At 41.7% G+C, this 25903-nt stretch overlaps 1 protein-coding gene across 1 annotated transcript; it reads left to right on the forward strand.

Annotated features, from left to right (window-relative positions):
• The first annotated feature begins 3976 nt into the window (after positions 1 to 3976).
• On the forward strand, positions 3977 to 6037 carry LOC136533747 (3-hydroxyindolin-2-one monooxygenase-like). The gene is made up of 3 exons (XM_066526287.1): positions 3977 to 4590; positions 4679 to 5107; positions 5266 to 6037. Exons 1-3 carry the CDS (start codon positions 4042 to 4044, stop codon positions 5890 to 5892), a joined length of 1605 nt encoding a protein of 534 aa, XP_066382384.1. The 5' UTR covers positions 3977 to 4041; the 3' UTR covers positions 5893 to 6037.
• Positions 6038 to 25903: the final 19866 nt, after the last annotated feature.

Genomic DNA, 25903 nt, shown 5'->3' on the forward strand with positions numbered 1-25903 from the left:
GCATGAGGTTTATCTCCTTGCCGATTCCACTCTTGAGACTTGCGCTTTGGAGGCAATAGTAGATTGAAAATCTTAGACTCGTTGAGAAAACCATAAACGAAGTATCAAGATACGATAGATATTATACAAGGGTAATTAATTTAGTTTCTCTATAACAACATATACATATATATATATATATATATATATATATATATATATATATATATATATATAATGGCGCCGATCTCTCAACAATTATTAAAGGTTAAATTATTTTTTTATTTTATTGGGAGCAGGGTTTGTAAAAGGTTCATTGAGGAACAAAAAATAAAACATTGCAAAGCGCCACTGGGTGTAATCGCACACAAAGTAAGTACTATAACTACACATTTATATTCAATTAACACCATATGATGATTTCAATTCATCCTAATTGATTTTTTTGTCGTAAAAGTGGGTTCTAAGGCAGGAGCAGGGTAACAACTACTGCGGATACTATGTTTGTGAGTTCATCATGGCGTACTCAAAGAGAACTCCTGAAGAGCAACTCAAAGTACGTATATAAATAATTTTTCCTTTATATTATTTTGATCGTATATTTACAATTTCTTTATTGCTCTCATTTGTATAATTAATTACATGAGCAATACACATACATACATACATATATATATATATATATATATATATATATATATATATATATATATTAATACTTTTTCCTTTAACTTTTATTGAAGACTGAATGGTTGAGGGAAAGAGTCATACGACTTGACCAACTTAAAGCAATTCGAGAGACTACAGCAGGATTTCTAAATGACCAGGTCATCAACCCCAACGACGAGTTCTATAATGACCCGAACGAAACGTGGATACCAAATCTGGAGGAGTGAATTGCTAAGAACATAAACAATTTATATATCAAACCTTTGTATAATATATATATATATATATATATATATATATATATATATATGCACATATTATATGTACATAAAATAACGTGTGTATCATCATATATATATGCATGTACGCGTATATTCGTTTGTTATTTATATACAAAGTTCGAACGAAAACTTACGCGTGCGAAGTACACATATATATATTACTATTAGCAGCGTATTCGAAAATGTATTTTAATATCAAAACTAATCATTAAATAAAAAAGAAACCAAAAATAGAAACCAAAAAAACGAAAAAAAAGAGGGACATTTAGTCCAGGTTGGTAACACCAACCAGAACTCAATGTCCTGCCCCGTGGCGGTCCCTGGCCAGGCCTGGAGGCACCCTTTACTTCCGGTTGGTGTTTCCAACCAGGACTAAAGGTCCTCCTTTAGTCCCGGACGTCAAGCCAAGACTAAAGAAGGATACCTTTAGTCCTGAATTGATGCTCTCAGTTGAGAAACCGGGACTAAAGGGATTTCCCAACCCGGAGAAAAAAAAAAGCCTTGCTGCACCAGTGCGCTGCTCCAGGAATCAGCTGCGTGTAGGCGCCGATGATGTTCGCGTTCCGGCCAGCAGCGAAGGAGCGGCGGATGACCTCAGTGATGACGAACCTCTGCACCATCTTGGATTCTTGGCAGCAGCGACGGCCCAGAAGATGCCGAACACCGCCCTCGTGCCGGCGTCCTGGATGCATGAGAACAGCCACACGATCTGCACGGCGTGCACGGCCATGGTCGAGTAGCCGGTCATCGTGCCAGCTTCGGGCACCCACATGGATTCGACTTTCTTGCGGAGGAGCTCCACGTGAGGATCAGGCGCACGCGCATGGGGAGCTCCGGCGGGCTGATATCCGCGGCGGCCGTGCTCGTGTCCGCCCCGCCGGCGTGCTTGGCCTCATACAGGAAAAAGCCGCGGAACTCTCCTGTTTGCTGTGCGAGGGAGAAGATTGGTGCCACCCAGAGGGATACGCGCGACGGGGAGAGCGCGGATCTTTACGCGCGTAGGGTGGTTTTTCCAAATGTCAAAAGATTGAGAGGTGTGATTGAAAATTGTTGGAGATGTTTTTTTTTTCCAATTTTCTTAGAAATCATATATTGCAAGAGTTTACTGGGTACTCTTCGTGATGCTAGGCGGTCCTTCGAATGTACTCCTAACAAGATAGGATATGTATGGGTGCGTTCATAAATAATAGAGATGAACATATGCATATGTACGTGAGTATCTATGTCTATACTGTGATTTTAAAAAAGAATACCATAATTTTGCTTTTTAAATGTATCCAAAAAGCGCCAGTAAACATGCATGCGCGATGCGAAGCACCAGCAAACATGCTCTATCTATGCATGGGCGACGGGCCGGGTTAGATTCAAAGCACCAGCAAATTCGAATAGATTCGAAGCACCAGCAAATTAACATGCCCTATGCATGCACGATGTGATTAAGAAACTCACTGAATTACGTACAGCCGGCCAATGTCATCCGTCCGGTTGCTGCTGTGTCGTCGTCCTCTTCGTCACTGAATTGCAGGTGTTCCATATGTATCATGATGCGCATCTATATGGTACATGCATCATATTCACTGGTCGATGGTACTTTTTTTTGTTCCCATCTGCGAAACGATGGGTCGATTTGATAGCTAGTACTAGTAGTAACGTTAAACTTGATAGTAACGTTTGCCTATTTAAAACATAATTAATAAAACCAAAAATTGAAAAGAAAACTTTGAAAAAGTATATAGTTTGATCACCAACTGAGATAATTTATGATATTTCCTATGCGGAACCGATTTACTACCGACATAAATACGGTACTGAAAACTAACCATATTTTCATTTTAACTATTTACTAACGACATAAATATGGTACTAAAAGAAATTAAAAATCAAAAGTTGAAATACGGTAATGGTCGAAAACGGTCATAAACGATATCATTATTACCGAAACGAGCGCCGGTAAATGGAATCTTCCATTCTCACTTTCATCCCTACCGATAATTTAAAGTTAGTAGCTATTGACCTATTGAATTTGTAGCTAGTTTGTTTTGTTAGATTTCTTTTGATTCTCTAGTAATAAATATGATGGCTTAGTTGGTTCCTTTAGTTTCTCGATTTTAGTTAGTGTAGCATAGAATAGAATTGTTCATAAGGTCTACTACTTTTTATGAACCCATGTGATACTGGTACTTTGAGGTTGTTATTACCTAGCAACCCATTTGATTTTGTGATAGTTTGGTTGATTTTCTAGTAAATGTGATGGTCTAATTGGATCACGCTACGTAATCATAGTATAATCTTGATGGCAGTGATATATATCAATGTGATACATTAATAATATATATCAAATGTAAAAATATTAGACACTAAACTCTATTTAAATGTAATAATAAAATATATCAACAAGCAATGGGATGATGATGGCCAGATTGAAGCCACTAAACTGGCAGTGAGTACAATATATCCACTATCTTATATACTGGCTTCACCTAGCAGATACCCTCGTCAAATCACTGCTAGGTGGAGGCAAGACCCGACAGTGATAGGTAAACCCCATTATTATTGATTACCCTGTCGGCTCCTCTTCGTCGAGTGATGCCGGATTTAGACCCGTTAGTGATCCATGAATCTAGTGAGCGAGGAATATGTTTCGGCAGTCAGAGATTGTTATAAAACCACAAACGAGCAAATTGCCCTTTTTACCATACTTGCAATTGATCTTGATTCCTCGTTAAGCATGCATGGTAAATGAAAATATGTACACGTTGTCTCATTAATTTTGACAGGATATAAACTTTAAGCTTGCATGGTTACATTGTATTTGTATTTTAAAATAAATTCTAATTAAACTTTTGCTACTAGAAATTACATATTATAAGCAAAATTAGTTAAAGTGTGATGTTAAAGACCGGACAGGTCTTAAAGTTTATATTATATAAACAAATATAAACTATGGACAAAAAAGATGCCTAATTTTTGGTGCGATCACCAGGTTTCTTGGCTATATAAACAGCCGCCTGGGCAAAGAAGCCCAGCTATATCATCATTCGGTTCAGTAAACTGAACAACCGTTTGATAAAGCAAGCTATCCAGCCAGGGGACTACGCTGCTGTGGACTGTGATGGCTCACGCGCATGGCCACCATGAGCTGCTGCAGCAGCGGGCCAAGTCTCCTCCACAAGTGGCCCTAGTGGTCTCTGTCCTGCTCGTGTGTCCTCTCCTCGTCCTCCTCCTGGTGCGCCGCTGCATTGGAACCACGCCGTCGACGGCCACCGCAAGAGCCAGAGAAGAGCTGCTGAGCAAGCTGCCTTCGCCTCCCCGCAGGCTCCCCGTCATCGGCCACCTGCACCTCGTCGGCCGCCTCCCGCACGTCTCCCTCCGTGACCTCTCCGCCAAGCATGGCCGCAACGGCCTCATGCTCCTCCACCTCGGCGCCGTCCCCACGCTCATCGTCTCCTCGCCGAGCGCCGCGCAGGCCGTGCTGCGCACGCAGGACCACATCTTTGCATCCCGAGCTACCTCCCCCGTCACCGACATCCTCTTCTACGGCTCCACGGACGTCGTCTTCTCGCCCTACGGCGAGCACTGGCGCCAGGTCAAGAAGATCGTCTCCGCGCACCTCCTCGCCACCAAGAAGGTCCGGTTCTACAGTCATGCACGCGAGCATGAGGTATTAACCTGACCATGCGTCAACTTTGAACCATCAGTGATTATATATATTGTTCCATGGACGATTGACTGAAAACAATTCACAACAGGTGAGGTTGGTCGTGGCCAAGATCCGCGAGGCGGCAACCGCAGGCACCGCCGTCGTCCTAAGCGAACTGCTCGTCTCCTTTGCCAACGATGTCTTGTGTCACGCCGTGTTTGGCAATTTCTTCAGGGAGAAAGGCCGGAATAAACTCTTCCAAGAGCTCGTCGACGCGAACTCGTCCCTCCTAGGGGGTTTCAACCTAGAGGACTACTTCCCGGTGCTGGTGAAGCTGGACATCATCAAGAGGATGGTGTGTGCAAAGGCCCACAAGGTGAAGAAGATGTGGGACGACTTGCTCAATACACTCATTGATGACTATGCAAGCATGCCAGCGTCGAAATGTGATGGGGACGAGACTTACTTCATTGATGTATTACTCTCTCTTCAAAAAGAGTGCAAACTCACGAGAGACCATACTAAAGCGCTGTTGGAGGTACTGTATATATGGAATTATTATTATGGAGAGTACAAACTCCGTGACCTCACTCACAACTACCACTATCGTGCATACATTTATACATACATACATATATATAGCTCAAGTATATATATGTTTTTGATACTTATATACATGTATCCGTATGTATATAGGTCGTGTTCGAAGCTGGCACAGATACATCATTCACAGTGTTGGAATATGCAATGGTTCAGCTCATGCGAAACCCCCGCCTCATGAACAAGCTACAAGCCGAGGTGAGAAACGCTATAGCCAAGGGAAAAGAGATGGTTACAGAAGACGAGCTGGATAGCTTAGCATACCTAAAGGCAGTTATCAAAGAGACACTTCGACTCCATATGCCGGCACCGCTCCTTGTGCCCCACTTCTCCATGGCCGATTGCAACATAGAAGGATACACGATACCATCAGGAACACGTGCCATTGTCAATAGTTGGGCTCTTGCAAGGGATCCTAGCTATTGGGAGAAAGCAGAGGAGTTCAAGCCTGAGCGGTTCATGGAAGGAGGTAGTGCCACAGCTATAGACAATAAGGGAAATGATTTCCAATACTTGCCATTTGGGGCAGGGCGAAGGATGTGCCCGGGTGCAAACTTTGCAATTGCCAATATCGAAGTCATGCTCGCAAACCTTGTCTACCACTTCAATTGGGAGCTACCTATGGAATTAGCGAAGAAAGGCATCGATATGACTGAATCGTTTGGGGTGACAGTGCGTCGTACAAAGAAACTCCTCCTTGTCCCTATAGTTCCACAAGATTAACACATTTGTCTATAGAGTCCTTTATGTACACAATAGATCTAGGACTCGACTGTGCACTACCTATCACAATTGCATCATACTTGTGGGTTTTGGACTTGTTGTTTAGTACGCATACTAAATAAAGAAAGCATGCATTGCATCCTTACACCATGCATCAAATTGTTCATCATATTTGTGCAGGCAATTAACTAACAAAGAACTAGTCCAGTCAAAGTGGTAAAAATGGAAGCCAAAATTCATCACATGGAAGAATTAAGGCTTATGTCCCAAGTTGACCCACCAGTCTATGAATTAGCAATCACCAAGGCCACAAAGTTACCGTAGTCCTATTAACTTAGGAATGAAACTACAAAACTAAGGGCGTATTTGCTTCTGAATCTGGGAATCTCGCCTGGGCCACGCAGCATTCCCAGGGGTTCGATTTCCATCCTCTGGGGTCGGATCTTGCTGCCTGGACGGAGATGCCAGGCAACGGCAGCAAACAAACACGCCCTAAGTGCAAAAGAAACAAGTGTGAAAGAAAAACACTAACGATCAAAAGCACCACAGGTCATATCATGCATGAACTTCTAAGTCGAGTTCATGCATGAAGTTTAGAGTAGGTTAAGATTGGAAGAATCACCACACACCCATTGTTGAGGGGTGTCTTTCCTATATATATACTACTACTACCCTGTAGCTAGCTACAAAATAACTTATTCTGTAGCCACGTTGAGTTACGATAATTACTATGTTAATTTACGAGATTATAGTAACTTCTAACTAAGTGGTTTACTATAACGTTATGGTAAATATCCCCATGTGTTATAGTAACTCAACTATCATAAATACGTATTGACATTATCGTAAATTAGTATATAAAATTATCATAAATGGAGGTGGCTACAGAATAACTTATTTTGTAGCTGGCTACTGAACATACTCTCTCTCTCTCTCTCTCTCTCTCTCTCTCTCTATATATATATATATATATATATATATATATATATATATATATATATATATATATATATATATATATATATATATATATGTATGTATGTATGTATGTATATATATATATATATATATATATATATATATATATATATATATATATGTGTGTGTGTGTGTGAATAGTACAACCTATGGTAAAGTAGAAATTACCAAAACAAAAGTTATAGATCTCAACGAGATAGATTATATTTCTTAGAGAAATTCTGGTCCCAAGTTTATATTTTTTATTTAAAAATAATTATTTATGAATTTTAGAGATTTACCTATTGTTTTGTTATTTTTAGAAAAATATATGTACTCCAAACCATCTTTTAAACTAGTCAAGGACTAAAGGTGTTGGGTTTTGATAGTGAGAGGGCTACGCATATCTGGTTTTTTAGTTCGAGGGCTAAATTCATACTTCAACAGAAGTTCGAGGGCTGGAAATGGACTTTTTCATAAAATCAAATATGTAACGCCCGTCAAGGCCGCTCGTGCTCGTGACCTAAGTCGCCCGCACAACAGTGGCTCCACGAGTCCACACCGGACATGCAGCCAGATGTGGGTCCCATCGTGTCTCGGCATGGCCGCAAGGATGCACCCTTGCGCATGCCGAACGGCCGCCTCTCCTCATCCCGGTAAGCACTGCCACACCGTGTCCCGGCCCGTACTCGCCGCAGCGAGCATGCGCCCTCGAGCGTGCCGCCGGAGCGCGCCTTTGCACCCGCCGCCGAGCCTCGCCTCAATGCCCACCGCGTCCACGCGCCACTTGCCTCGCCGTGCTTGCTGGATGCTGAAGGAACGAGAGAGATGCGATGTGGTGGGAAGAGAGATGAGATGTTCAGGGAAGAGAGAGGGATGCGGGATGCCGAAGTACGGAGTCGGACAGGAACAAAAAGTATCGGCAATAATTCAAGTGGACCCACACCAAGAAATCATGGGTTGGAAATTAGAATGCTATAGTTCATCCCAAATTCTAAAATATATTTGTTTTTCTAGATATATTATTTTAAGTATCTAGACATATTATATATCTAAGTGTATAGTAAAAAAAATTATGTATCTGTAAAGTTAAAACGTCTTATAATTTGAAATTGAGGGAGTAGTTCCAATTGGTGGTGCCTATTTGACATGACATGGATGGAAACTACGAGACAAAAATAACTGAGAACCGAGAACCAAACTGAAAAAAAAAACAAAACCGAAAACTTTGGTTCCCACTTCTCAAGACCAGAAATTTGCTCAGTTAATTCGGTTTCTAGGCTCGGTTCACCGAAGAAACCGAATAATACACAAAGGCCAGGTAAATGACATTGTAGCCCAGCCCACAAGTTGTTGGTATAGGTATATATTTGTGGCAGAACCGTCCAAATTATGCTGGCCCACGTACACCTATCATTGTCTTAAAGACCTCTGACTGCTGTGCACAGGAACAAGATAATTCCGGTAGTCTGTCGGTGTCCTCGGGTAACCCGAATCATCCACTTTTAACATCCGATCAGGATCATTACAGAAGACATTGCAGTATTACAACAGTTGATATAAAAATATTACATCAGAGTTAATGAGCGGAAGTATTACACACCATATATTTACAATTAATTTATTCAAGTCTTATAAACCATAGGTTTTTACCTTCTCATACCAAATAAGATAGCATGACTAACATAATCTTATTCAACATATAGATATCATCCTGCCCAAGGATGAGAGTACAACACATTTACTGCTGGCTATCATCTTCCAGAACCGACATATAACATGGATAAAAGCCTATCGGCTGCTGGGGTTCACCTGCAACAGGGGTTAACAAACCCTGATTACTTGAGGGTACTCAACAAGACTTACCCGACTAAAAGAAAAGACTCCAAGAGATGCCGTCTTAAGGGATACAAGAGGGGTTAGCAAGAATCAAGAAAAACTTTTGCATAAAAGCTTTCTCCTTATGGATCCTTATTTTCAATATTTTAACTCGACATTAATTCATTGATAGTATCCAATTTGCACCTAATCTAAATCAAGCACTTAATTAAGCATCACATCACTTATTTGCGATCATAAGTACCATGTTCCATTGATTAACTACGATGCAGATCAAAGATTAAGTTTCTCACTATTCGGGAGAGACGGCAATTCGAATCGATGTGCATCCAGCTGGAGTAAACCTTAACTAGCATGACATATGCAAGTCCTAGACCTACATACATCAACCATTCTCTCGGATCCTCCAAAACGTGGATGGGTTCACGCTACCCGAGACCACAGTACTCCTCCGCCCTACGCCGTCCCGAACGGTATCGTAGGGTGGGTACACATTACTCCCACCATCTCTCCACTCCCAGTGTGTCGTTGTCCTTTCCCATAATGGAATAGCCGAGGTACTAAGGCTTATCGAGGGCATGCAGTTAAGTACTTTCAATCTTGATTAGCAGGTCTACAATGAACGGTCCACAACCGACACAGACGGGACAAGCATGACCAGGCAACCCTGTCGGCTTAACCACCAAAAACATATCCCATGTCCCATCCGGTCTCCATTTCCATCTATTTTCATATTCAATTTTTCAAGACACTTCTTGAGTAATGAACCATTACGAATGATGAACTCATCACTCGACTCTTATCAGCTAAGCATGGCTAAGCATTACTAGTCTATCATTATAAAAAGGGTGATAAGGGTAAGTATTTAGAATATCAAGGTAGGCATGCAGCAATTGGTATTCAACCATTTCCTATTACTTAGTGCACATTTCAGTGGACCCAAATGATAAAACATTTATAAACAACAAGGAAGGGGTTATATGCTTCGGGGCATGTCTTGGTTAGTAGAGGTGTTAGGTTCTTCTGATGAACCACAGATATCGAAACCGACCTCCATTGGTGGATTTTCTTTCTCTGGAACTTGATTAACGGTCACTTCCTCACTTTCGGTCACTACACGTAATAAAGGATGCAGGCTTGAAATTATGATATGCAATAAACATAATGCATGAAAGATGCATACAGGTGCATTGGATGAACTCAAACAAGATTAACAAACTTGAGTACAACTTTCCTTCACGGTACAGTTGCACCACTAGGATTCATTAAATAGTGTTTATATTCACTAAAAAGCATTTTAATTATTTACTAACAAGTTGATTAATTATCTATAAGAAAGAAATTAACTCTCAATGGAACAGCAGGGGTTTTTCATGTTCCAAGGTCCACAACAGTAATAAAACACACAAAAACCATCTAAACATTTATCTAAATCATTTTAGTATTTATTAAATACATTAAAGGCATTTAAACACACTTATATTAATTATGCAAGTTAGAATTATCAAAACAGAACCAAACTTTTTGTGGTGACAAGTATTAGCACATGACATTTACAAAAAAGTTTCATGATTAAAGGATTATTATTTTGGTCTACAAAAATCATACATATAGTATTTTTCTATTAAAATATGTAATTTTTAGCATAGCAAAACTATGGAATACAGCCAACTTATATTTTTCTTAGCTAGAGCACTTCATAACAAAGCTACACAAAAATTTTCATACTTTTATCACACTTCTATAATTAATTATGAATTAAACAAGAATCAACTCATTTTAATAGTTTCTGAAAAACAAAAAGGATTAAAAACCCTTTTTCACCTGCACCCAGCTAGCCTCTATGACTGACAAGCGGGACCAGGTCAGCAGCATAGTACCCCTGCGCGCAGACATAGGTACAACGCGCTTGACCGGTGGGTACTTGCCGGTAGTGACCTCGCCGGCGACAAAACCGACACCTACATGCTCCCCACAACCATGCGCATCGATCTAGGGCACTAGTTGGGCGACTAGGGTTACATGGCGAGCTCAACACCGGCCTTGGCGGCCATGGTTGTGCGACGCTCGACATGCCATCCATTAGAGACCAGTAGAGGTTCGGATAAGGCGTCTTATATCACCAGGAGCTCACACGATCTCGCACGGCTGCTCGGGTGAGGTGGAGACGAAGCAAAGATGCATCGCCGTCGGTGATGGTGGACACACCGGCGTGAACCGGCGCATCCTATAACAGAACAAGGAAAAGGGAGGGTCATTGAGCATTAAGAGGCATTTTAGATAACCTCTCACCACAAACTCATAATTTAACATAGAACTGCAAGCACAGTCATTTTAGACATAGGGCAATATATTACATGCTATCCCACTCTTACATAGCTCCTAAGCATAAGTTAAGTCAGAAGTATTATTTTCCTCAAAATAACTTGAAACTATTTTGTTATGTTCTTTTGAAGTTTCTCAAAAAGTAATACTAGTAATAATGCTCTAGTACCAGCTTTGGTAGAATCGCCCAAATTATGCTGGCCCACGTACACCTGTCATTGTCTTAAAGACCTCCGACTACTGTGCATGAGAACCAGATAATTTTGGTAGTCTATCAGGTGTCCTCGGGGAACCCCGAATCATCCACTTTCAGCATCCAATCAGGATCATTATAGAAGACATTGCAGTATTACAATAGTTGATACAAAAATATTACATCAGAGTTAACGAGCAGAAGTATTACAAACCATAATTTAACAAATCATTTATTCAAGTTTTACAAACCATAAGTTTTTATCTTCTCATACTAAATAAGATAGCATGACTAACATAATCTTATTCAACATATAGATATCATCCTGCCCAAAGATGAGAGTACAACACATTTACTATTGTCTAACATCTTCCAGAACCAACATATAACATGGATAAAAGCCTATCAGCTGCTGGGTTCACTTGCAATAGGGGTTAACAAACCCTGAGTACTTGAGGGTACTCAATAAGACTTACCTGACTAAAAGAAAAGACTCCAAGGGGATGTCGGCTTAAGGGATACAAGAGGGTTTAGCAAGAATCAAGAATAGCTTTTGCATAAAAGCTTACTACTTATGGATCCTTATTTTCAATATTTTAACTCGACATTAATTCATTGATAGTATCCAATTTGCACCTAATCTAAATCAAGCACTTAATTAAGCATCACATCTCTTATTTTCAATCATAAGTACCATGTTCCATTGATTAACTACGATGCAGATCGAATATCAAGTTTCTCACTATCTGAGAGAGATGGCAATTCTAATCAATGTACATCTAGCTGGAGTAAACCTTAACTAGCACGATATATGCAGGTCCCAGACCTACATACATCAACCATTCTCTCAAATCCTCCAAAACATGAACAAGTTTCCATAGGGAGATAAGGACAGCATAGACAGTTAAAGAAAGGTAGCATGAACAGGTTTGATGGTATACTCAATTCAAACCTACTATAACTGGGGAGGTGTGCAGTGTATCATTAATGACATGATGCATGAATGATTCTTATGTTATACAGAACGACCTCACCAAAAGTAAAACGACAAGACATATATGATGGCACATACATACAGATCACTCTTACTAATATAAGGTCGCTCAACACTCTCTTACTCGCAAGTTAGTGTACCTACAGAAAATCGTTGCATCACAGCCCACCCCAACATACATCACCACTCGATATAGAAGTGGCGCCCATGCGATTAACGCTGCATGGACAACGTTGCATACGTGTCTAGCACGTATTCACTTCTCGTACCTTCGCTTTACGGGACATGCATAGGTAAACACACCGCGGTAGTGCGACCATGACCACCATTGCATGGTAGATGATTACACCCTGTATGTTGCCATATAGAATGTCCTCAAGTAGGCCACTTCTTGAGGGAAGAGTCTGGATTCACCCCTCTGGCGAAAGGGCTACCCTCAACATCATTTAGCAGATGTCTGGAATCACATCTCCGGATGGAGGGTTACCAACACCATTTGACCATGAGGTAATGGATGGTCAACTTACCTACTTACCTGGGCATAGGTGCGTCATTACAGAATAATAAGTTTGAAATGTAAATAACACAGAATGTAAACCCTTCTCATACATAACTTTATTGAGTTAGTTTACATAAGTGCCATCATTTATATAACCTCTCACACACACTCATAATTTAACATAGAACTGCCAGCACACTCATTTTAGACATAGGGCAATATAATACATGCTATCCCACTCTTAACATTGCTCCTAAGCATAAGGTAAGCCAAAAGCATTATTTTTATCAAAATAACTTGAAACTATTTTGTTATGTTCTTTTGAAAATATTCAAATAGTAATACTAGCAATCATTTCTGTAACAATGCTCTGGTACCAACTATAATAGACCACCAAATTATACGGGCCCACGTACATGTGTCATTGTCTTACAGACCTCTGACTGCTGTGCACGGGAACCAGATAATTCCGGTAATCCGTCACGTGTCCTCGGGGAACCCCGAATCATCCACTTTTCTCATTTGATCAGGATCATTATAGAAGACATTACAGTATTACAATAGTTGATATAAAAATATTACATCAGAGTTAAATAGCGGAAGTATTACAAACCATAAGTTTACAAACCATTTATTCAATTCTTACAAACCATAAGTTTTACCTTATCATACTAAGTAAGATAGCATGACTAACATAACCTTATTCAACATATATATCATCCTGCCCACGGATGAGAGTATAACACATCTACTGCTGACTATCATCTTCTAGAACCAACATACAACAAGGATAAAAGTATGTCGGCTGCTAGTGTTTACCTGCAACAGGGGTTAACAAACCGTGAGTACTTGAGGGTACTCAACAAGACTTACCCGACTAAAAGAAAAGACTCCAAGGGTATACAGGCTTAAGGGATACAAAAGGGTTTAGCAAGAATCAAGAATAGCTTTTGCATAAAAGTGTACTACTTGTGGATCCTTACTTTTAATATTTTAACTCGACATTAATTCATTGATATTATCCTATTTGCACCTGATCTAAATCAATCACTTCATTAAACATCTCATCTCATGATCATAAGTATCCATAGTTTCATTGATTAAACTACGATGATGGTGCGAGTATCAAGTCTCCTGTTACCTTAGAGCAAACGACTATTCAAACCAATTAAACCCAGCTAGGGATTTCCAACCACACGACATATGAAGGTCCTGTACCTACATATATCAACTCTTCCCTCGAATCCTCCAAAACATGAACCAGTCCGCGTTACCTAGGAGCACAGTACTCCACCACCCTATGCCATCCTAGATGACATCGCAGGGTGGGTATACGCTACTCCCACCATCTCCCACGTCTAGTGCGCAGTTATCTTTTCACATAATGGAATAGCCGACATAACAAGCTTACCAGAGTATGTGGCTAGTACTGCAAAAATCTTTATCCAAGGGCCAACAATGAACGGTCCTTAATCGACATGGACAGGACAAGCACAACCAGGCAACCCTGTTAGCTTAACCACTAGTAACATGTCCCATGTCCCGTCTGGTCTCCATTTCCATCTATTTTCATATTCAACTTTCAAGACATTTTCTGAATGAAGAACCATTGCGAATGATAAACTCATCACTCGACCCTTATTATCTATGCATGGCTAAGCATTACTAGTCTATCATTATAAAAAGGGTGACAAGGATAAGTATTCAGAATATCAAGGTAGACATGCAGCAATTAGTATTCAACCATTTCCTATTACTTAGTGCACATATTATAGGACTCAAGCGATAAAAGTATTTGTAAACAACAAGGAAAGGTTGGATGCTCTGAGGCTTGCCTTGGTTAGTAAAGATGTTAGGTTCCTCTGATGAACCACAGATGTCAAACCCAACCTCCACTGGTGGATGCTCCCTCTCTAGAACTTGATCAAGAGTAACTTTCTCACTTTCGTTCACTACACGTAATAAAGGATGCATGCTTGACATTATGATAATAAACATGATGCATGAAAGATGCATACAAGTGCTTGGTTGAACTCAAACATGATTAACAAACTTGAGTACAACTTTCCTTCGCAAAATAACTTAGGCTTGTATTAAACAGTGTTTAATTTATTTCACAAAACAAGTTATGATTTGTTATAAGAAAGATATTGACCTTCCAAGGAACAACAGATGTTTTGGTGTTCCAATGACTTCACCCAACATTTAAAAGTCACCGAAACATTTATCCATATGCAAATTCATTTTAGTATTTATTTAAACAATGAAAAAGGCATTTAAACACACTTAAATTAATTATGTAAGTTAGAATTATCAAAACAGCACCAAACGTTTTATGGAGACAGGTATTATCACATAACATTTACACAAAAAAATCATGATTAAAGGATTATTATTTTGGCCTACAAAAATCATACATATAGAATTTTTTTTATTAAAATATGTAATTTTTTAGCATAGAAAAATAACTGAAAATAGTTCGTTCATATTTTTACTGGATATAGTACTCCATAACAAAGCTACACAAAAATTTTCATAATTTTATCACTCTTCTATAATTATTTATGAATTAAACAAGAATCAGCTCATTTTAATCATTTCTGAAATTCGAAAACTGATTGAAACTTTTCTCACTCAACCCCAGCCAGCCATAGTCAACAGCGCACAGTGCGCCCGCACGCGACCGCGGCTCGCGACTTTTTGACCGGCGGGTTCTCGCCGGCGGTGACCTGGCCGGCGACGAGACCGACACCTACATGCTCTGGATGACCTAGCGCACACATCTACGGTATTGATTGATCGGATCAGGGTTCGACTCGAGCCCGACCACGGCCATGGCGGCACGGCGGCACACAGCACGGCGACGCGGCAGCGCTCCAGCCAGTAGGGCACGGTAGAGATTAAAATGAGGGCACGGTTTGCACCAGGAGCTCACTGCAACCTCGCACGGCTGCTCGGTTGGATCGGAGGAGGCGCAGAGATGGTTGCCGACGGTGAGGGCGGACGCAGCGGCGTGAACTGGCTTGCGACGGCGATGTTCCGGCGTATCTGGAGCTCTATAGCTAAAATCAAGGAGTCGGTGAGTACCAAGGCATAACGGTGAAACCAAAACAAGGAACATAAAGGCGATAACTTCACCGGAGCAGGCTGGCCACGGTGAAGTGGAGCTCGGCGGAGATGGCGGACGGCCGCGAGGGAGATGACGGCTGGCGGCTGACTCCGACGAAATTGGACTGCGTGAGCGAGTCAAAGCGTTGCGCAAGGATGTGGCTAAGCTGTCGGCGAGAGCAATTGAGCGGAGATGGCGCGGCCACGGCGAATGTCATCGGCGAAGGAAAACGGCTGTGTCGGTGCTGAGAGAGAAAAGAGAGACACGGCGCCGGCGCTTGGCTTTCAAAGGGCGCGGCGAGGCTTCTTGGCGTGCCAGCCACGCGGACGGACGCGCGTCCAGGGACGAGAAACGGCGTGGAGGCGGCGAAATGGTGCACGGCGACGTCGAGCAGGCAAGCTGCTGCTGCTGGTCACTGTAACAGACTGACAGGCCTGTTCTTCCACCTTTTTCTCATGATTTGGCTAAGCAACGTGATTAACTACTTTAAACAAAGTTGTTAAACTTGCTGAGATCTTCAATTTTGCTTAAAGGTTCATCATCAGAAACTCATTAGTTTTAAAGATTTTTACTTGTTCGAAAACCTGCACTCTTAACTGAAACGAAATTCAGTTTCAGAGTTCAAAACAGAAGTGATTAGCTATATATGTTTGGGTAATTAATTAGTAAGCCTTTCAACCAATATCCCCATTTTAAAGTACAAACTTTGTACCAACTAATAGAACCAAAATTGTACAACTTTTATTTATGAAATTTCATTTATTAATTCTCTCAAAACTGAACTTCAGAACTGTTGCATCAGGGACTTAGTCAAATCGGCTAAGTTTGAAAAACAGTGCAGGATTCTATTCTGGCGATCAAATTTGAACATGTTTGGCAAGAAAACAATACCAAAACTTATTATTAAGATAAAGTGCATACTTTGTACATCAAAGTTTATATTGGCAAAATTTTAATTTGTTTAAGAATTTCTCATTCCATAAAATCACAAAACACCTTAATTGATGTTTTTGAGAACATTACATGAAATCACATCACAACACATATGCAACATATACATGGTATAATTGAAACATGAGATGCATTTGTGCCATGATGCTTGACTATTATTCTTATTGATGATCATGATTAGAGTTTTATTAAGTGCTTAACATCTAGGATGTTACATTACCTGGGCGTAGGTACGTCGTTACAGAATAATAAGTTTGAAATGTAAATAGCGCAAAATGTAAACCCTTCCCATACATAACTTTATTGAGTTAGTTTACATAAGTGCCATCATTTACATAACCTCTCACCACAAACTCATAATTTAACATAGAACTGCCAGCACACTCATTTTAAACATAGGGCAATATATTACATGCTATCCCACTCTTACATAGCTCCTAAGCATAAGTTAAGTCAGAAGCATTTGTTATGTTCTTTTGTAGTTTTTCAAAAAGTAATGAAAATCGTTGGGGCGTAACCCTCTTAGCGACGCGCCATATCAGAACCCGGGTATGGTGTTAAATGGGCAAGGGCCGGGTCGTCACCCCCGTGACGCGCCGTGTCGTGATCTGGGCATGGTGTCAAGTAACCAAGGATCGGGTCGTCGCTTTCTTAGTGGCGCGCTACATCGGCGCCCGGGTGTAGTGAAAAATGAGCAAGGGTCTTCGCATCAGAGTCGACGGGTGCGAAGGGTAAGGAAGCTAGTCGAACCAACTAGGATCCGTTTAGGTAGTTGGAATGTAGGGTCACTTACAGGTAAGTTAAGAGAATTAGTTGATACCGCGACTAGGAGGCGTGTAAATATATTATGCGTTCAAGAGACTAAATGGAAGGGTCAGAAGGCGAAGGAGGTGGACAATACAGGTTTCAAGCTTTGGTATACAGGGACAGTCGCGAATAGAAATGGAGTAGGAGTTTTGATTGATAAGAGTCTCAAGAATGGTGTGGTGGGAGTGAGAAGGCAAGGAGATAGGATTATCTTAGTCAAGCTTGTCGTTGGTGATATGGTCTTGAACGTAATTAGTGCGTATGCCCCCCAAGTAGGCCTCGATGAGAGTGCTAAGAGACAGTTCTGGGAAGACTTAGATGGCCTGGTTAGAGCTATACCTAGTAGTGAGAAGCTTTTTATAGGAGGAGATCTTAATGGGCATGTAGGTACTACAAGCGCAGGTTTCGAGGCAGTTCATGGAGGTTTTGGGTATGGTAGTAGGAATCAGGAGGGGGAGGAAGCTCTAGACTTCGTGGTAGCTTTTGACCTGATGATAGCCAACACTTTCTTTAGAAAGAGAGAATCTCATCTAATGACCTTCAGTAGCGGACAACACTGTAGTCAGATTGACTTTGTCCTCGCAAGAAGAAAGGATAAACAAGCATGCTTGGATTGCAAGGTGATACCAGGGGAGTGTGTTGTTTCTCAACATAAGCTTTTGGTGGCAGATTTTTGTTTTCAGATGCGTGCCCGTAGGGATAAACAAGCTAAGATTGAAAGAACAAAGTGGTGGAAACTGAAAGGGGAGACGTTAGAGGTATTTAGGGAAAGGGTTATCAAAGGGGGCTCTTAGAAGGAAGAAGACGACATAAACAATATGTGGGACAAGATGGCAACCAACATTCGGAAGGTAGCCTCAGAGGTGTGTGGAGTAACCAAAGGAAGGGGACGTGAGGCTAAAGATACTTGGTGGTGGAACGAGGAAGTCCAAAGGGCTATTAAGGAGAAGAAAGAATGCTATAGACGCTTGTACCATGACAGGAGTGTGGACAACATAGAGAAGTATAAGGTGGCAAAGAAGACTGCAAAGCGAGCTGTAAGTGTGGCAAAGGGTAGAGCGTATGAGGATCTTTACCAACATTTGAGTACGAAGGAAGGAGAGAAGGACATTTATAGGATGGCTAGGGTTCGTGAGAGAAAGACACGGGACTTCAACCAAGTTAAGTGCATTAAGGATGAAAGGGAGCATCTCTTGGTAAAGGAGGATGAGATCCGACATCGATGGCAAGAGTATTTTGACAAATTGTTCAATGGTGAGAATATGGACACAACCTTTCAGTTGGATGACTGTTTTGATGACACCAATAGGCGCTTTGTGCGGAGAATCCAAGAATCTGAGGTCAGAGAGGCGTTGAAAAGGATGAAAGGAGGTAAGGCGATGGGACCAGGTGGTATCCCAATCGAGGTGTGGAGATGCCTCGGGGACATAGCTGTAGTATGGTTAACCAAACTGTTCAACCATATTTTTCGATCGAACAAGATGCCTGATGAGTGGAGGAGAAGTATATTGGAACCGATCTACAAGAATAAAGGGGATATTCAAAGTTGTACAAATTACCGAGGAATTAAGTTGATGAGCCATACTATGAAGCTATGGGAGAGAGTTATCGAGCATCGCTTGAGAGCAATAACGCGGGTCTCTATGAACCAATTTGGTTTCATGCCCGGAAGGTCAACCATGGAAGCCATTTTCTTAATAAGACAAGTTATGGAGCGGTTATAGGAAGAAGAAGAAGGACCTACACATGGTTTTTATTGACTTGGAGAAGGCTTATGATAAAATACCAAGGAATGTTATGTGGTGGGCGTTGGACAAACATAAAGTCCCAACAAAGTACGTCGGGCTCATTAAGGACATGTACAGCAATGTTGTGACTAGAGTTCGAACAAGTGATGGAGATGCGGATGACTTCCCGATTAGGATAGGACTACATCAAGGGTCAGCTTTGAGCCCTTATTTGTTTGCTTTAGTGATGGATGAGGTCACAAGGGACATACAAGGGGACATCCCTTGGTATATGCTTTTCGTGGACGATGTAGTGCTAGTTGATGAAAGCCGGACAGGAGTGAATCAGAAACTGGAGTTATGGCGGGAGACTTTGGAGTCCAAAGGTTTTAGACTTAGTAGAACTAAAACTGAGTGTATGAGATGTGACTTCGGCACTACTACTCGGGAGGAGGAAGATGTTAGTTTGGAAGTCAAGTAGTGCCTAGGAAGGATACCTTTCGATATTTAGGATCAATGCTACAGAGGGATGGGGATATTGATGAAGATGTTAGCCATAGAATCAAAGCAGGGTGGATGAAGTGGCGGCAAGCGTCTGGTGTCCTATGTGACAAAAGGGTACAACAGAAGCTAAAAGGCAAGTTTTATAGGACGGCGATTAGACCTGCTATGTTGTATGGTGCAGAATGTTGGCCTACGAAAAGACGACATATTCAACAGCTAAGTGTCGCGGAAATACGTATGTTGCATTGGATTTGCGGTCATACAAGAAGGGATCGAGTTCGGAACGATGATATATGTGAGAGATTAGGGGTAGCACCAATTGAAGAAAAGCTTGTCCAACACCGGTTGAGATGGTTTGGACATGTGCAACGGAGACCTCCAGATGCACCGGTGCGTAGTGGAATCCTAAGTCAGGATAGTAACGTGAAGAGAGGCAGAGGAAGACCGAAGTTGACTTGGGTAGAGGCAATAAAAGGAGACTTGAAAGGATGGAATATACCCAAAGACTTAGCCTTAGATAGGAGTGCTTGGAAGACAGCTATTCATGTGCCTGAACCTTGATTGCTTCTGTTGGGTTTCAACTCTAGCCTACCCCAACTTGTTTGGGACTTAAAGGCTTTGTTGTTGTTGTTGTTGTTGTAATGCTAGCAATAATCTCTGAAACAATGCTCTGGTACCAGCTGTGGCAGAAGCGTCCAAATTATGTTGGCCTACGTGCACCTATCATTGTCTTAAAGACCTCCGACTGCTGTGCACGGGAACAAGATAATTCCGGTAGTCTGTCGGGTGTCCTCGGGTAACCCGAATCATCCACTTTTAACATCCGATCAGGATCATTATAGAAGACATTACAGTATTACAACAGTTGATACAAAAATATTACATCAGAGTTAACGAGAGGAAGTATTACAAACCATAAGTTTACAAATCATTTATTCAAGTCTTACAAACCATAAGTTTTTACCTTCTCATAATAAATAAGATACCATGACTAACATAATCTTATTCAGCATATAGATATCATCCTGCCCAAGGATGAGAGTACAACACATTTACTACTGGCTATCATCTTCTAAAACCGACATATAACATGGATAAAAGCCTATCGGCCACTGGGGTTCACCTGGAACAGGGGTTAACAAACCCTAAGTACTTCAGGGTACTCGACAAGACTTACCCAACTAAAAGAAAAGACACCAAGGGGATGCCGGCTTAAGGGATGCAAGAGGGTTTAGCAAGAATCAAGAATAGCTTTTGCATAAAAGCTTACTACTTAGGGATCCTTATTTTTAATATTTTAACTCAACATTAATTCATTGATACTATCCAATTTGCACCTAATCTAAATCAAGCACTTAATTGAGCATCACATCTCTTATTTGTGATCATAAGTATCATGTTCCATTGATTAACTACGACGTAGATCGAAGATCAAGTTTCTAACTATCCAGGAGAGACGGCAATTTGAATCGATGTACATCCAGCTGGAGTAAACCTTAACCAGCACGATATATGTAGGTCCCAGACCTACATACATCAACTATTCTCTCAGATCCTCCAAAACGTGAATGGGTTTGCGCTACCCGAGAGCATAGTACTCCACCGCCCTACGCCATCCCAGACGATATCGTAGGGTGGGTACACGCTACTCCCGCCATCTCTCTACTCCCAGTGTGCGGTTGTCCTTTCCCATAATAGAATAGCCGAGGTACTCAGGCTTACCGATGGCATGTAGTTAAGTACTTTCAATCTTGATCAGCAGGTCTACAACGAACGGTCCTCAACCAACACAGACGGGACAAGCACGACCGGGCAACCTTGTTGGCTTAACCACCAGAAACATATCCCATGTCCCATCCGGTCTCCATTTCCATCTATTTTCATATTCAATTTTTCAAGACACTTCCTAAGACTCTTATCAGCTAAGCATGGCTAAGCATTTCTAGTCTATCATTATAAAAAGGGTGACAAGGATAAGTATTTAGAATATCAAGGCAGGCATGCAGCAATTGGTATTCAACCATTACCTATTACTTAGTGCACATTTCAGTGGACTCAAATGATAAAACATTTATAAACAACAAGGAAGGGGCTATATGCTCCGGGGCTTGCCTTGGTTAGTAGAGATGTTAGGTTCTTCTGATGAACCACATATATCAAACCAACCTCCACTGGTGGATTTTCTTCCTCTGGAACTTGATTAACGGTCACTTCCTCACTTTCTGTCACTACACGTAATAAAGGATGCATGCTTGACATTATGATATGCCATAAACATAATGCATGAAAGATGCATACAAGTGCATGGATGAACTCAAACAAGATTAACAAACTTGAGTACAACTTTCCTTCACGGTACAGTTGCACCACTAGGGTTCATTCAATAGTGTTTATATTCACTAAAAAGCATTTTAATTATTTACTAACAAGTTGATTAATTATCTATAAGAAAGAAATTTACTTTCAATGGAACAGTAGGGGGTTTTCATGTTCCAAGGTCCACAACAGTAATAAAAACACACAAAAACCATTTAAACATTTATCTAAATCATTTTAGTATTTATTAAATACATTAAAGGCATTTAAACACACTTATATTAATTATGCAAGTTAGAATAATCAAAACAGCACCAAACTTTTTGTGGAGATAGGGATTAGCACTTGACATTTACACAAAAAGTTTCAAGATTAAAGAATTATTATTTTGGTCTACAAAAATCATGCATATAGCATTTTTCTATTAAAATATGTAATTTTTTAGCATAGCAAATCTACTGAATACAGCCAATTCATATTTTCTTAGCTAGAGCACTTCATAGCAAAGGTACACAAATTTTCATAATTTTATCACACTTCTATAATTAATTATGAATTAAACAAGAATCAACTCATTTTTAATATTTTCTAAAACAAAAAGGATCGAAAACCCTTTTTCACCTACACCCAGCTAGCCTATGTGACTGACAAGCGGGACCAGGTCAGTGGCACATTGCTCCCGCACGTAGACACGGGTACAAGTGCTTGACCGGCGGGGTACTCACCGGCGGTGACCCTCATCGGCGACAAGACCGACACCTACATGCTCCCCACAAACCTACGCGCATCGATCTAGGGCACTAGTTGGGCGATAAGGGTTACCGGCGAGCTCAATGCCAGCCATGGTGGCATGGCGCTCGACACGCCAGCCATTAGAGATCGGTAGAGGTTTTGAATAAGGCATCTGATATCACCAGGAGCTCACCACGATTTTGCACGGCTGCTCGGGTGAGGTGGAGACGAAGCGGGAGATGCGTCGCCATCGGTGATGGCGGACATGGTGGCAAGAACCGGTGTCGCGATGGCATTCCAGCGCATCCTATAATGAACAAGGAAAAGGGAGGGTCGTTGAGCATCAAGAGGCCACGGCGAGCGCAGCAGAGAAGGTGGAAAGGGAAAAGAGATCGACCGGGGGGTAGCTGGCCAGTGCGAAGGGATCGCAGCGGTGCTACGGACCATCATGGCGGGAATCCGGCGTATGGGTGACTCCGGCGATGAACATCGCACAACAGGGCTCTAACGAAATACAAGGAGAGGCGACGCTATGGGCGAGAGGAATTGGACTGGGATGAAGCTGCTGCGGCGAATTTTGCCACCGCGTGAGCTTGCGGTGGCGGAGCAGAGAGAAGAGAAGAATTAGGCGACGGTCGTCACTAGGTCTTAAATGTTGAGGAATAGCAATCCAACTTTTCTAGTTGCGGCTCGAGTTGGCCACACGGCGGCTGCGTGTCAATGCGCGGAGAAACACCACGAACGGGCTTCGGTGGCCGTCGGTGAACAGAGAGAGAGAGAGAGAGAGGAAGAAAAAGAAAGAGATGGCATGGGGTTACTGTTCACCGACTGAAACACTAAGTTCAACGCTCTCTAACACTTGATCCTGTGTAGAAAACTTATCAGCTCCAATAACCAAAGTTAGTCATGTATCTCTGATCTCCAACTTTGAATTTAAGGACCAACATAAAAAACTGGTTTGAAAGATTTTTGAATTTTGAAGGCATGAACTTGGGAATTGCAACACTGAATTCAGTTTTCAGAGGTTTTGGAAACAGTTGTGCTTAAGCATTTTGGGAATTAATTAGTGAACAACCATTAATCAATAATCACAACCAATATCACATTATCAAAGCTTAAGCATCATACCAATTCATGAAGTCAAAGTTGCACAAATTTATTTATAAAAAATCATTTATTAATTCACCAAACATGAACTTTTATACAAATTTTTCAGGATTTCACAATTTTGGTTGTGCTGAAAACAACATTAAATTCAATGTTTGAGCTCCAATTTAAACATGTTTGGCTTGAAACATACACAAACTTTGATTCAAAATTGGTAGAACACACTTTTCACTTCAAAGTTTAGTTTAGCAAAATTTTATTTGTTTAGAACTTTTCATCCCATAAAATCACCAAAGTTTCTTAATCAATGTTTTTGTTAACATTTCATATACACACATATACTATGCATATGAACCAAATGCATTACGATTGATGTATCCAAAGCAATGTTTGGTACAATGCTGATGATTATGCATGATGATGAACATGATCAAAATTTTAATACTTTTTAACATCTAGGATGTTACAATGTTGCTCCTTCTCACTCCTCAAACCCCAAGATCTAGTCGTCCCCACCCTTTTCGCCCCAGACCCATCTCCTCCTGTGGGCCTATGGGGTGGGCGCATCCCCTCTCCCTTCCTTTTTGACCGGCGGCCCCAAGAAGGGCAGGAGGGCGTGGCGGTGCCCCATTAGGAGAGCGTGTCAGCGGCGGTCAGCCCTGGCCCAGCACGTGCACGGGCATGGTGCGTCCCTTCAGCCGTGGATCCAAGCAGGAGCAGGCAGGAGTAGTGGCCAGCCCCACCAACACACGTAGCCACGGCACCTCCCATCGGCCGTTGAATCTAAGAAGGAGAGCCACGGCGGCAGTGGTTTCCCCCTAGCTTGCGCCAGTCGGCGCCAGCGGCTCCCCACACATGCTCCGACCTCCACCTCCCTCTCCATACACCAGATGCAGGGACGGGCACGAGCTAGAGCAGCGCACGTGGCAAGGCACAGAGGCACACAACGATGACTCACGTTTTTCTTTTTTTTCTTGGTATGGTGAACCTGTAAACCAGTTAGTTTGGTTATTGCCGAAACCAAACTGAAATAACCAAAACTAAATTTTGTCGGTTCCTATTTTTGCAAAGAACCGATCGGTCCCTACTTCTGATGGAACCAAATTTCCTAAAAAACCGAAGAACTGAACCGACGGTTTCGTTTAACTGAATGCCCACCCCTAGGTGGGACTTCCCTACATGCATGTCCCCAAGCCATCACCTTGACTGCTTCCACATTGACCTCATTATGTGGGCTTTAAATTCCTTGCTCTAGTCATTTTGCCTCGGTACCTATTTTTTCCTATCTTACTCAGGGTTTGGTGTTCCTGCCAAAATTTTATCTTGCAGGCTCCTTAGGAGAGATGTACCAGCAGATGCACCGGCATATCCACAGCGCCTTAACCTATTAGCTCTTTCAACTGCTCAAAGGCGTATTTTCAGTGGTGCAACCGGAGTTTTGCACAAGGCAGCTTTGGAATAGTGAACCTATCAGGTGGCACCAAATTCAAAAGGGTGCAACCGAATTCTCCGTTGCCTCACTCAGAGTGAGGCCAGTAAGGGTGTTTTTCATGCACAAAATGGATTAACAAGCACCGAATTTTCGGTGGTACACCGGAGAAATGCACTAGAGTTATTGCACAATGCACGTGACCAAGCCCAAGGAAGTTGAGGTGCACCAGAATTCTCTGGTGCGTACTCGGAGAAAGCACTGGAATTTTAACAATTAGTAATGCATAGTCCACATTACCGGTGCACACCAGAGCTATCCGGTGCACAGGAAAAGCGGACAGTACGTGAGATTTGTTAGGATTGAACTCATCCGACTCGATCCAACGATCAAGTCGGCCCTCTTGACCACATCCTAATCGGGGATGCTCAACCGACTATTGGTCGACGGGCTCCTGTCACACAGCGCTATAAAGAGAAAGGTGAGGGTCGGGGGCGCACAAAACGAGCTCACGCCACCACT

Source organism: Miscanthus floridulus, unplaced genomic scaffold (genome assembly GCF_019320115.1).
Source record: "Miscanthus floridulus cultivar M001 unplaced genomic scaffold, ASM1932011v1 os_1162, whole genome shotgun sequence".
Lineage (NCBI taxonomy): Eukaryota > Viridiplantae > Streptophyta > Magnoliopsida > Poales > Poaceae > Miscanthus > Miscanthus floridulus.

Coding starts and splice junctions, on each gene's coding strand:
- LOC136533747 (XM_066526287.1), top strand. CDS start 4,042: ATGGCTCACGCGCATGGCCACCATGAGCTGCTGCAGCAGCGGGCCAAG. Junction 4,591..4,678: donor GTCATGCACGCGAGCATGAG/GTATTAACCTGA, acceptor AATTCACAACAG/GTGAGGTTGGTCGTGGCCAA. Junction 5,108..5,265: donor ATACTAAAGCGCTGTTGGAG/GTACTGTATATA, acceptor GTATGTATATAG/GTCGTGTTCGAAGCTGGCAC.